The sequence below is a fragment of the Scyliorhinus canicula genome, chromosome 13 (assembly GCF_902713615.1).
Source record: "Scyliorhinus canicula chromosome 13, sScyCan1.1, whole genome shotgun sequence".
NCBI lineage: Eukaryota > Metazoa > Chordata > Chondrichthyes > Carcharhiniformes > Scyliorhinidae > Scyliorhinus > Scyliorhinus canicula.
In genome coordinates, this window is record NC_052158.1 from 60719009 (window position 1) to 60732060 (window position 13052).

The window sequence follows — 13052 nt, forward strand, 5'->3', positions numbered from 1 at the left end:
TGTAAATGTGCCTTCTCTGGTTTTTCCCTCTGCTGCAGCTCTCCTTTATGCCTGCCCACATGGTTTCTGCTCTTAACTTACTTCCTGTTGGTGCTAATTCCAGATCAAGGATCACCAGGTCTTATTATCAATGAAAATTACAATTGACACTTTATAGTTGATGCAAATTCTAAAGTTCTTTTCAAATACTTTCAAAGAAATACAGATTCCACAAGCATTTTAAATATTACAAATTTTCCTTATTCTATTGCTTCTGGGTCAAAGGCTGTTTCTTAGAATATTATAATTGTGCAGTGTAAAAAGTGTGTCTTTCTTTTGGCAGTCCATTCTAAATAATGTTGGTGTAAATTAAAAAATTGTTTCAGTACCAAGGAATTGAAATGGTTATCTAACCCTATTCTTGCACTCTGCTTTGCTTAACCTCGGAAACATGAAGGCAAACATCCAATTCCACTGTCCAGCATGTATGCCAGCCTCCTCCTTTCATGAGTCAACAGAAAACTAACTGCCCTTCCCATCCATAACCCAGTACAGTTAACAATCTTTAACTTTAGCAAAATCATGAATTTTACAATTACCAAACTCTGTCCTCCATATTCATCAGGACAAAAGATTGTAGTTTAGTCGGGCAGCATAGTCGGCACGGGCTTGGAGGGCCGAAGGGCCTGTTCCTGTGCTGTACTTTTCTTTGTTCTTTGTTCTTTGTTCTTAAATCAGAATCAGAATGCCAGGATGAGTACAGAATGTGACCGGGTTTAATCTCTCTGAAACAGAAGCAGCAGCCTGACCCAGGTCAACAGCATGTTGCGGGAGCAACTGGAACAGGCCAACACAGCCAACCAGAGGCTAAGCGAGGATATCCGCAAGATCACAGTTGATTTCGGCAAAGCAAGGAATGAACTGGAGCACAGAGAAATGACAGCACGGTGGGAACAGGAGGTAGATATTTTCCCTTGAGTTAGTCAGTGTTGCTTATTTCTACACAAACCTGGTGGACTGTCTTGTAAGACACAAAGTGAAAATCCTGTGAGACAATCTGCTTGGATTGTAACATGAGGACCTATAGTGTGATCCCAAGCTAGTTATTTCCTGATTGTTTATCTTTGTCTGTTTGTTTTTGCGCTCATTGTAGTGATGGATGTTAGCCCTGGCAAATGGAACACTTCCCTGTTCCCAGTGCCAGTGTCACAGTCGGACAATGCAGGAAAACCTTTATCCTTGACTTTTCCACCACATTATGCCTTCAGTATTCTTCTTGCTACAACAAGAAAATATTTTCAGTTCTTCCCATTGCCACTCTTTCACACCCATATTTGGTTGTTAAGCCTTCCAACATTTCTTCACTCTTCCCAAGGAAAAAGTGTGTGTAGAGACAAAATAAACAATAAAAACCTATGAATAATCTTGTGGGTCGTTTTAATGAATTACAATTTTGGAGCTTTTCAATTTTTCGAGCAAAAGGTTCCCTGCAGAAGTGTTATTTATTAGGAGTGCGCCTGTGATTTCCCAACATACACCCACATTGGTTGAGGCTCCTTGCAGGGAGCACATCTTTGTAAAATTGGCTCTTGGGTGTCATTTCACAGCACTTTTTTACTATGGACCCATGCCCATCAGGGACTCTTTATGTTGCTGGTGGGAGTCAGGACATCATACGCAGCGTTGCCTGTTTCCGATCCCACCAGGGTCGCCAATACTGTTGCTAATATTAATGATAATGTTGGTGAACCACAAGCCTTCCCTTATATCGATCAATTGACCACACAATCAGTTAGTCAATTCAAAAGATGGTTTATTTACATACACAAGAGTTACCTCGACATGCAAACACAATATCTACTACGAGATAAACTTCACCTATCAGCTACAATAACCTATACTTAACTTCAGGGTGACCGGCACTGTGCAAATGGATAAGGCCTTTATCTGGATTTCACTTGGCTGGTTCGAAGAAAGCGGCTCTGTCTCTGCTGGGTTCATCCGTCAGGTAGCGATCGTTGCTCTTGAATTTGGCTGGCTATTCCTGCTGAATTTGGGCTGGCAGAGGCCGGATCCAAAAGAGACAGAACTCTTTGGGACAGTCCTTAACCTTGGACCCAATAGTTCGACAGGGCTCTGATCACTGTCTTCGATTTCGGCCAATAAAAGGGCGAGTGCCTTGGTAGCTGGGCGGGTCCTTATCGGTAATTGACCTTGGCAGTTGGGCTTTCCGGGTAAAGACAGTGGTGCCGATCAGTTTGTGGCTGTACCGGTTTCTTGATTGGAGTTCTATTGTCCTGGGAAAATGGGCCATTAAAGTGCAAACGGGGTTTTCGATCAGGCCTGGTTACCTGTGTTTCGGATACACATCGGCTCGGTATCTGTCTGATTCCTGGGTTGGCCATAATTCCCATGGTCCGTTGCAGGTGGCCATCTTAGATGGCTACACCAGCATATGCTAAATTTCCAGTATGGGTCAGGAGTAAACAAGGACCCAACTGGAGAATGAAATTGGAAGATTCCCCACCTTTACCTGTTCAAGAGTTTTCCTATCTTGACATCACTTTAAGGACTCTTAAATCTGTTAAAAGTGACTTTAACTAAGACAAAAGTTGTTTGAAGGTTTTCATGGTTTGAACAATAACATTAAATAAGACAATTTTAACATTTAAGCAGTGTAAAAATTTAATTTGAAAGGAGCAGTTGGTACCTTGAAAGAATTCCGTAGAAGAACTGGTACAACTCAATGTCTCAGGTAGCATACCCTGCCCGTCACCTGGAAGAATGACTGAAAGAGGTGAAAGAGGTAGGGGAGGTTGAGAATATGGGCAGGATCTTACTGCTGGTCAGGTACTTTAGTGTTTATAATAGGTTAGAACAAGTTGAAATTCTTGCTACTGATTGCTTGACTGTGCAGAATGGATGGTAATGTGTTTCTTGAGTAAGGGTTGCTAGATGTTACTGATGAAAGTTAGGGCCATTGTTTTGGGAGACATTGTGGTGTTTTTAGATTTACAGGGCCTCCCTGACACATGATGGCTGAGTTAAGTCTCGAATTGGATTGTTGGATTTCATGATTATCAAGTTGTGTGTGTTTGACAAAAGCTGACTTGTCCCATTCACTGATGTTCCTTGAGTCTAATGTATAGGCTGTGGCCTGTTTCCTCAATGTAGATGGGTCCACAATTGTATGGTCTGCTGTAAGTTCATGATTTATTGCAAGATGGTTACTTATCTTTGTAGTTGTGAATGATGGGGTGGAGCATCTTAGAAGACTTGTGTCGGACTTTGATGTTCATTGACTTGGGTATGTGTTATACCCTATGCAAAGTGGAATCAATGTACAGGAAGTAATTGTTACGGAGTGAGTAGCAAGTGGTTATGTGTTAACCTTGTGTGAAGAGAATCCATTGAGTTGATGTGTCTTCTTGTTGTAGAGGTTTCTTGTTATGAATGGAGTAGGCTCTTTTAATGAGGATGTTGGAAACCAATTAGAGAGAAAGTAGGATGATGGTAGTTCAGATGTGTGTCAGTGTGATTGAGTTTACAGTAGACTTGATGTACTGGTGTGCCATTGAGCGACTTGGTGATGAGAGCATGAAGGAGTGGTATGTAATGTTATAGTTGCATCGCCACAGTAAAAGTAATTCTCAAATGTTGACGATTAAGGTGTTATAGGAAACTGAGATTTCCTCCTATCATCTAGCCAAATTACAAAAATGTAATTGAGATATCAAAGCTGGGAGTGATATGGAGTTAGGCACATTGATAGAAGATTTGATCTGGTGACATCTCTGTTGGATAAGGAGAAGTCTTCTTCCAAACATTGTTTGATGATAAGACAAGCTTCTGAGATGAGTACATAGATGAACAGTGACTCAAAATCAAAACTGACCATTGTGTGACAAGATGACTGTAATTTGCTGTATCGTCTCAATAAAATGTTTAGAGATTGTGATATTTTGTGTGCAGTTCCCATTAGTAGCTGGAGAATTCTGGCTAGGTGTTGAGCTATCTTGTACGTTGAAGAACCTTTCATGGAGATGATAGGTCTTAGTAGAGCATCTGCCCTGTGGATCTTGTGTTGCCCAAGTAAAATTGGACGGGAAGAAAAAAGAAAAAAGGTTTATTATCCAGAGCCTCGGTTTAGTGATCACTGACGAGTCCGAGACAAGTGGACAAAGAGAAACTAGTTATATTGCAAAGTAATAATATGATCTGGGTCTGAGGTGTCATCGGTTCCAAGTCATTTATATCAACGTCTATTACCCTACCCTTCCCGCTCCCCACCCGTCCTCAACGAGGCTCACGGGGAGACAAATTGCTCCAACCCCCTAGATCTCATGCGGGTTATAACACTCGGGTAAAACATTTACTTCTGTGTAGAGAGTGACTTGGTATTGGTTTTGCTGTCATTAGCAGGTGTAGGGTTATGAGGAGTTTCTTATTGATATCCATGTTTAGGAGGTTTTTGTTGTTATACTTTTCATGGTCCATGGTGACTATGAAATTTTGCTGGTCTGTCGTCAATGTACGAATTCAATGAAGGTTGAATTCTAAACGAAGGTCATTGAGTGTTGTTTTCTCTGCTTTGTTGATGTTGGACTCCAGTTGCTTCACTGTGGAAAACACTTGTTGAGCTGTCTTTTGGGGAAACTGGCCACAGCCTGCACATTAGACTCAAGAAACATCAAACCTAATTAAGATACAGTGAATGAGACAAGTCAGCTATTGTTAGACATGCTTAATAATAACCACTCCATCCAATGGTGAAACTTTAGGCTTATCTCCTCCATCACACATTAGCATTCAGGACTCATCAAAGAAGCCATGGAGATCTGTCAACACCATACCGCCCCCCAAGACAGCGGCCTTATCAGTCACATCTGACTACCCTTAATCAAGAAACATGTAACCATTTATTCTGCACAATAACCAATCAGAAGCAAGAATATTTTTTTTTTTTTATAAATGTTTTTATTCAGTTTTCATATTTTATATTGAACAAATTACAAATTGTTAGGAGAGAAAAAGAACAAAAGAAAAACAACAAACAAACACGCAACAATTAACATACATATTTACAGGTAAGCATCTTCGTAGTAGTAACTGCGCCCGCCCCCCCCCCCCCCCTCAACATGTTTATTTAGTTTGGTTTTGGGCCTTAGCTAGCCATCGAACCCCCGTACCGAACCTGTAGCCCCCCCCCCCCTCCCGCTACCTTCCCCCGACTATTCTTCCTCTTGTACATTGGCCACAAATAGGTCCCGGAACAGTTGCATGAATGGCTCCCACGTTCTGTGGAAGCCGTCGTCCGACCCTCGGATGGCAAATTTGATTTTCTCCATTTGGAGAGATTCCGAGAGGTCGGACAGCCAGTCCGCAGCTCTGGGCGGTGCTGCTGACCGCCAGCCAAACAGGATTCTACGGCGGGCGATCAGGGAGGCAAAGGCAAGGGCGTCCGCCCTCCTCCCCAGGAATAGATCTGGCTGTTCTGAAACCCCGAAGACCGCCACTATCGGGCATGGCTCCACCCTCACTCCCACCACTTTGGACATAACCTCGAAGAAGGCTGTCCAGTACTCCACGAGTCTGGGGCAAGACCAGAACATGTGGGCGTGGTTGGCCGGGCCTCTTTGGCACCGTTCACATCTGTCTTCCACCTCCGGGAAGAACCTACTCATACGGGTTCTTGTTAAGTGGGCTCTATGTACCACTTTTAGTTGCGTCAGGCTGAGCCTTGCGCACGTGGAGGTGGAGTTGACCCTATGCAGTGCTTCGCTCCAGAGTCCCCACCCGATCTCCATCCCCAGGTCGTCCTCCCATTTCCTTCTTGTTGCGTCCAGTACGGTGTCGTCCCTATCTACCAGTCGGTCATACATGTCACTACAGTTCCCTTTCTCTAGGATACTTGCGTCCAGTAGGTCTTCCAGTAGTGTCTGTCGTGGCGGTTGTGGGTACGTCCTTGTCTCCTTTCGTAGGAAGTTTTTGAGCTGCAGGTACCGTAGCTCGTTCCCCCCAGCTAGCTGAAATTTCTCTGTCAGTTCGTCCAGTGTTGCGATCCTGTCGTCCGTGTATAGGTCCCTGACTGTCAGTGTCCCCCCGTCCTGCCTCCACCTTTTGAAGGTGGCGTCAGTCAGTGCTGGTGTGAACCTATGGTTGTTGCAGATGGGAGCCCTGTTCGACATTTTGGTCAGGCCAAGTTGCTGCCGCAGTTGGTTCCAGGATTGGAGGGTGGCTGTCACCACTGGGCTGCTGGAGTGTTTTTTGGGTGGGGATGGGAGTGCTGCCGTGGCGAGGGCCCGGAGGGAGGTTCCCATGCAGGAGGCCTCCTCCGCACGCACCCACTCAGCCTCTGGCTCCTGGATCCATCCCCTTACTCGCTCGGCTGTTGCTGCCCAGTGGTAGAATTGTAGATTCGGGAGGGCTAGCCCTCCCCTGGTTTTTGTTTTTTGTAAGACCTTCTTTGGGATCCTAGCATTTTTACCCCCCCATACGAACGCCATGATGAGTTTGTCCAGCGCTTTGAAAAAGGCCTTGGGGATGTAGATCGGAATGGATCTAAACAGGAAGAGGAACCTGGGCAGTACGTTCATTTTGATCGTCTGAACTCTCCCCGCGAGGGAGAGCGGGAGTGTGTTCCATCTTTGCAGGTCCTTTTTAACTTCCTCCGTCAGGCTGGTGAGGTTCCATTTGTGGATCCCTTTCCAGTCATGGGCTATTTGGATCCCCAGGTAGCGGAATTTATGTCGGGCTTGATTGAACGGCAGCCCCTTTAGTGCTGCCCCCCCCCCCCTTGCGGGTGTACTGGGAAGATCTCACTTTTGCTCATGTTGAGTTTGTAGCCCGAGAAGGCTCCAAACTCTTTCAGGAGCGCGATGATTCCGTCCATGCTGCTTTGTGGGTCCGAGATATAGAGGAGCAGATCATCCGCATAGAGTGAGACTCTGTGCTCTCTACCTCCCCTTCGGATCCCCCTCCAATTTTTTGCTGCCCTGAGCGCGATTGCTAGCGGTTCAATTGCTAGTGCGAACAGCAGCGGGGACAGTGGGCATCCTTGTCTGGTGCCCCTGTGCAGCTGGAAGTATTGGGAGTTGGTATTGTTGGTCTGTACACTCGCCATGGGAGCGTTGTACAGGAGCTTTACCCAAGCGGTGAACCCTGTTCCAAGCCCGAACCGCTCCAGTACCTCTATGAGGTATTTCCACTCGACTCTGTCGAAGGCCTTTTCTGCGTCCAGGGAGACGATCACCTCTTGTGTTCTCTCCCCGGAGGGGGTCATTAAGAAGCAAGAATATTAACATGTACTGACCTATAATAAACACAACTGCCTGACCAATCAGCAGCAAGATCCCATCCATATCCCCCCCCACTATATATAACCACCTCTTTCACCTGATCATGTCATGCCTCCAGATGAGGGGTAGGGTACGTTATCCAAGTTGCCTATGCCTACATGTTGTTCTAGGTTGTCTTGCGGCGCAGTGGGTAGCATCCCTGCCTCAGAGCAAGAATTTCCAGGTTTGAGTCTCACCCTAGGACCTGATGGCCAAGGCCGCATTCATACAGCCCACAAATATACCAAAGACAGACGGTAAGAACGGGAGAGTTCCCTGGTCAGCCATGTTATGGAAAGAATGTTGGAGCCTCCACCATCAGTATCCACAGCCTCAGACTTACAACATGCATGTGAAAGTATATATTGCCACACAAACACAGACTCCCTGATTGAACTAAAAAACGCCACGCCATTTCCTCTAAGGAACTCTTTGAAGGTAAAAACAGCTATTTTTCAGGAAAAACTTTCATGGTGTAACTGTAAAAAAAATAGTTTTACTCAATGTTAACAAATATACTCGATGTTCATTATTCTTTGAGTTGAAAGGTATCAGAAAAAACTTTCTATTTTGTCTCTTGCCTTTTCAGACCTATGGCATGCGCCCTTGTGGTGAGCATGGCAGGCTGCTGGCACTATGGCAGCAGGTAGCCACGGTCCGCTGTGACCTCACTGATTTGAGGAGTGGGACAGAGCGGTAAGTCCTGCTAGATGATGGGTGGAACTGGATCATGGTCACACAACAAGGATTGAGTACAATCATGGTTACTCCTGACTAGCTTCAATTAACTCAGCATAGCACTTGGCACCTTTTTTTTTACAGGATTTTAAAAAAAAACAAGACCCATTCAGTTTGCCTTCTGGTGCGGTTCAGTTGGCAGTGCTCTTGCTTCTGCATCAGAAGGTTCCAGATTCAAGTTCTACTTGAGCAAGAAAATCAAGACTAACATTCCAGTGCAATACTGAGGGAGCACCTCACTGCCAGAGGTGTCGTCCCCTTTTTAAAAAATTTAGATTACCCAATTATTTTTTCCAATTAAGGCGCAATTTAGCGTGGCCAATCCACCTACTCTGCACATTTTTTTGGGTTGTGGGGGCGAAACCCACGCAGACACGGGGAGAATGTGCAAACTCCACACGGACAGTGACCCAGAGCCGGGATCGAACCTGGGACCTCAGCGCCACGAGGCAGCTGTGCTAACCACTAGGCCACCGTGCTGCCCTGAGGTGCCGTCTCTTGGAAGCCATTGAAGTTTGCACTGTGTCACTATACCATGGCACTCTACATGCGCTGCCAAATTTTGACTCTGCAGTCATTGAACTTATGAACTCAGCAAAACGTGCAGTTCAGATCAATTTTGACTACACCATTCATGCCCAAATAGATGGCGATGCCCTGGGATCACCTCTCGGCCCAGCTCGCATTCATATTTTTGTCCGTTTCCACAAGAGGTGCATTTTCAATAGAATGACACCTAACCTCCTACCTCTTGCATATTCCTGATATGTAGATGATATGTTTACTATATTTGAATCTGCAGCTACATGTAAGAATTTTCTTACACACATCCTGCGCTCAAATTCACCTATGAATTGGAGCAGCAGTGCCTATCCTCGACATGCTACTTGTGAAATTCGCTAATGGGTTCTCTATGGGCAGCATGGTGGCCTAGTGGCTAGCACTGCTGCCTCACCGCACCAGCGACCCAAGTTTAATACCGGCCTTGGGTGACTGTCTGTGTGGAGTTTGCACATGTCTGCGTGGGTTTCTTCCAGGTGCTCCGTTTCCTCCCACTGTCCAAAGATGTGCAGGTTAGGTGGATTGGCCATGCTAACAAATTGCCCCCTTAGTGTCCAAAGATGTGTAGTTTAGGTGAGAATAGGGCGGGGGAGAGGGCCTAGGTAGGTTGCCCTTTCAGAGGGCTGGCGCAGACTCAATGAGCTGAATGACTTCCTTCTGCACCGTAGGGATTCTATGTATACTGACTACCACAAGCCTACCTTCACTGATCAATATATATTTAGGATTCCTACAACTCCACGTACTAGAAAATTGCCCTATTGGCAATTTCATAAATAAGTCACAGGTCACTTGCTCACCGTGCAATCTTGACACTAAAATTGGGTGGATCAAAGCAATCCTGTGGGATAATAGCTACCTCAATCAGATCATTGCTCACTGCGTATCATGCATTCACATGAGTGAGCTCAAGTTTCTGTCCTGATAAGTACCCAGTCTACGTCAAATTACGCAGAAGGGTAAGGTATCCTAAAAATTTGAGCAATAGGTGAAGCGAGCTGTTTCATGTTGCTACTATATAGTAGCAACACGAGTGGCATTCGACACTAACAACTGGTTGACTGTCAAGCCAAAAAGACATACCACCTCACACACAACTGAGTAATGTGGGAATAAAATTCAGTGCCAGTGCGATGTCAGGTACATAGGATATTCGTCCCAATGACCAGCGGTGGATGGTATCAAACAGTACATCCTCCGGCTGTTCACAGTAGGTAGAGTAGCGGCCATATTCAATCAGGCTGTGCTTGCAAAACTCAGAACATAATGTTTAACATTTGGTGTGATTCTGTGATTGGACAGCACTTGCTGAAGAATCCCGAGTGTGCTAAGAATTAAACGAGCAACCAATTAAAGATTATCAATTGGGGCTCACAATGTCACTCACCTACACTTGCTAGAAGCTACATATATTCATGTGCCTAGCCTCTGCAGGCAAAAGTAACATGTTGAAGCATTGTGCATTTTTTTCAAAATTAAACAGAAGTGTAGGTAGTTATCTGGTGCATTCTCACTGGCATTACCTCAACCAATCAGAGTTGACTTGCCAAACAATCAACACCATTTCTCATGCAGTACAGAACTATTGCTACCTTTGTGATTTGGCATTCTTGTATTTGTCCTGACGAGTCCAAGATGAAAAGCTTCAAGAACATGTCTCTTTTTACCCTTTGATATCCTAACAACAGCAGTAATATGACCTCTGAACCTTTTCTCTTCCAGTTAGACCTGCAAAAGTCACATGATGACATCTTATAGTCCATCCCCTCAATCATTCTGTATTTCTCTGCTCTTCAATGGTGAAATTTCGTGAGGCATGTGGGAGAGAGAGAAAGAGCAAGATAAATGATTTCTAGTTTCATTCCTTGATTTTGAGATACACTAAAACTGATTGCCTTTGTACTGTAATGGGCATGGGATGACCAGGGGTCTGTTTGTTTGTTCCCCAAATTCCCTCCACCACACTGCCCCCCCCCCCCCCCCCCCCCCCCCAACTCTTCAGGAGCCTCCTAGAGGTGAAATCTGATGTTGCTCGGACGTCCCGCCACCTGCAGACTGCCTGCTTGAACCTGGACTCCAACTTACGCCTGTCTCAGGCGAGTGCTACTTCTATGTTGGAGAAACACACTGTGCAAAGTGGCAGACTTGAACAGCAGCTCCGTGACAAGGTCAAAGAGATGATTCAACTGCAGAGCAAGTGTGACGCGGACAAGGCTGAGCTCCATGCAAGGTAGGTGAAAGAACACTTGGTGGGAATGAAAGTAAGGGCTTTGGAGGTGTTTTCTGTACAGTGTATCTTAATTCAAGCCTTTGGAGAGTTTCCACTGAGCACCACCATGCCCTCCCCAGGTTTCATGTCAACCAACCTGCTCCATTATTATCAGCTGGTCAAAATTATTAATTAAGTGCCCAGACTACTAGCTGATTAGTAATTTGTAGACCCTGGCTGTTTTGTGCTATTGGAATTTTATAGAACATAGAACATAGAACAGTACAGCACAGAACAGGCCCTTTGGCCCTCGATGTTGTGCCGAACAATGATCACCCTACTTAAACCCACGTAACCCGTATACCCGTAACCCAACAATCCCCCCATTAACCTTACACTACGGGCAATTTAGCATGGGCAATCCACCTAACCCGCACATCTTTGGACTGTGGGAGGAAACCGGAGCACCCGGAGGAAACCCACGCACACACGGGGAGGACGTGCAGACTCCACACAGACAGTGACCCAGCCAGGAATCGAACCTGGGACCCTGGAGCTGTGAAGCATTGATGCTAACCACCATGCTACCGTGAGGCCCCTTGATTATACTTAAGAGAGAGGAGGGGTGGGGTGCCTTATGTCACATTATTCTATGCCCTGGTGGAACCTAGGTCTGGTGGACAGGGCTCTGATGTACCGGCTGATTCACTGAGTGCCTTCAAGAGAGAACTGGACAAGTTCTTGATGCACGATCAATTGCACAAAGACGAGAGTTGAATACAACTGAGGCTTTATTACATTAAGATGTGTGGCCTCCTACAGCAGCTGGCGAAATGGCTGCTGTATGGGGAGCACACATATTTATACTCCACCTACAGGATGAAGCCAGCAGGCAGGGACTACCTCCGTACCTGTAGTACAGGGCCTTACCACACATCTCCTAATATATACAACAGTGGTGATTACACAGTTCTTACATGGAGTAGAGATGGCATCATATCCAGAAGTGGGTACCAATTAACATGACTCATGACCAGTTTGGATTCCTGGTCGTGATGACAACAAAAACAACTTACAGTTGATAAAAGTTATGTAACAAGAGCAATATAAATCAAACATTTTTGATACTCCATTACAGAATCAAAGGTTTGTATAAACTTAGTAAAAGCAGAGAGAGAAGTCGAGAGATAGAGAGGGTTAGGGAGCAAGCTCCTGAGCTCATGGCCCAGGTAGTGAAGGCCCGACTGGCCAATGCTGAAGGGACTGAAGGCTTGGATCCACAAGAGGCCAGAATTTGAGAAGTGCAGGGAACTTGGTAAGGTAAAGATTAAGTCACCATAGTTCCAGGTGACCAGAGGCTGCTTTCCCCTTTGAGGAGGCGAGCTGACTGGTGGTGATTTAACCTGAGGGTCACCACACCTCAGGCAAGGGCAAGCTTGAGAAGGCGGGGCCTTCATAAATAACCTCAGCCGGTACGGGAATTGAACCCGTGCTGCTGGCCTTGCTCTGCATCACAAAACAGCTGTCTAGCCAATTGAGCGAAACCATTTGGATGGGGTGATTGGGTTACGGGGATAGGGTATGAACGTGGACCTCAGTAGGGTGCTTTTTCAGAGGGTCGGTGCAGACTCGATGGGCTGAATTGCCTCCTTCTGCATTGCAGTGATTCTATGGGCGGGATTCTCCGATAATCGGCGCGATGGCTGGAACCCGGCACCACAAACGGCACGTATCACTCCGGCGTCGGGTCTCCCCAAACAGCGCAAAGTCTCCACCCCGGAATGGGCTAGTAGCGGCGTGACGCCATTTGCGACGGCGTCACCCACCGCGGATGCGCGGCGTCATTGATGCCAGGCGGCATCACAGCACAAAAGACGCCCCCCCCGCTCCCTAGACCTGACAAAATGGCCGCCTGCTGCGCAGCTCCGAGGTTCCATGAGCGCGACATCGAGCTGCTCCTGGACGCAGTAGAGCAGAGGAGGGAGGCCCTGTACCCCGGACACGGCCGCAGGGTTGCCCCACGCCTCTGCCGGCGCCTGTGGAGGGAGGTGGCTGAGGCCATCAGCGCTGTGGCTGTAACACCAAGGACTGGCGCACAAGGCTACAAGAAGGTGAATGACCTCGTCAGGGCAGCCAGGGTGAGTACCCCCCACCCCCCCGATGTGCGGCACACCCCCAGGTGCAACCAACCCTAACCCTAACCCTAATGTGCTGCGTACCTATGCCAA

General features: G+C 46.5%; 1 protein-coding gene across 1 annotated transcript in view; it reads left to right on the top strand.

Annotated features, from left to right (window-relative positions):
• Nucleotides 1–13052, top strand: part of crocc2 (ciliary rootlet coiled-coil, rootletin family member 2) — a 328062-nt gene that overhangs the window by 135322 nt on the left and 179688 nt on the right. Inside the window, exons 7-9 of the mRNA XM_038817133.1 lie at nucleotides 774–939; nucleotides 7906–8012; nucleotides 10618–10845. Coding sequence (XP_038673061.1) covers nucleotides 774–939; nucleotides 7906–8012; nucleotides 10618–10845 — 501 coding nt within the window. The remainder of the gene's footprint in view (nucleotides 1–773; nucleotides 940–7905; nucleotides 8013–10617; nucleotides 10846–13052) is intronic.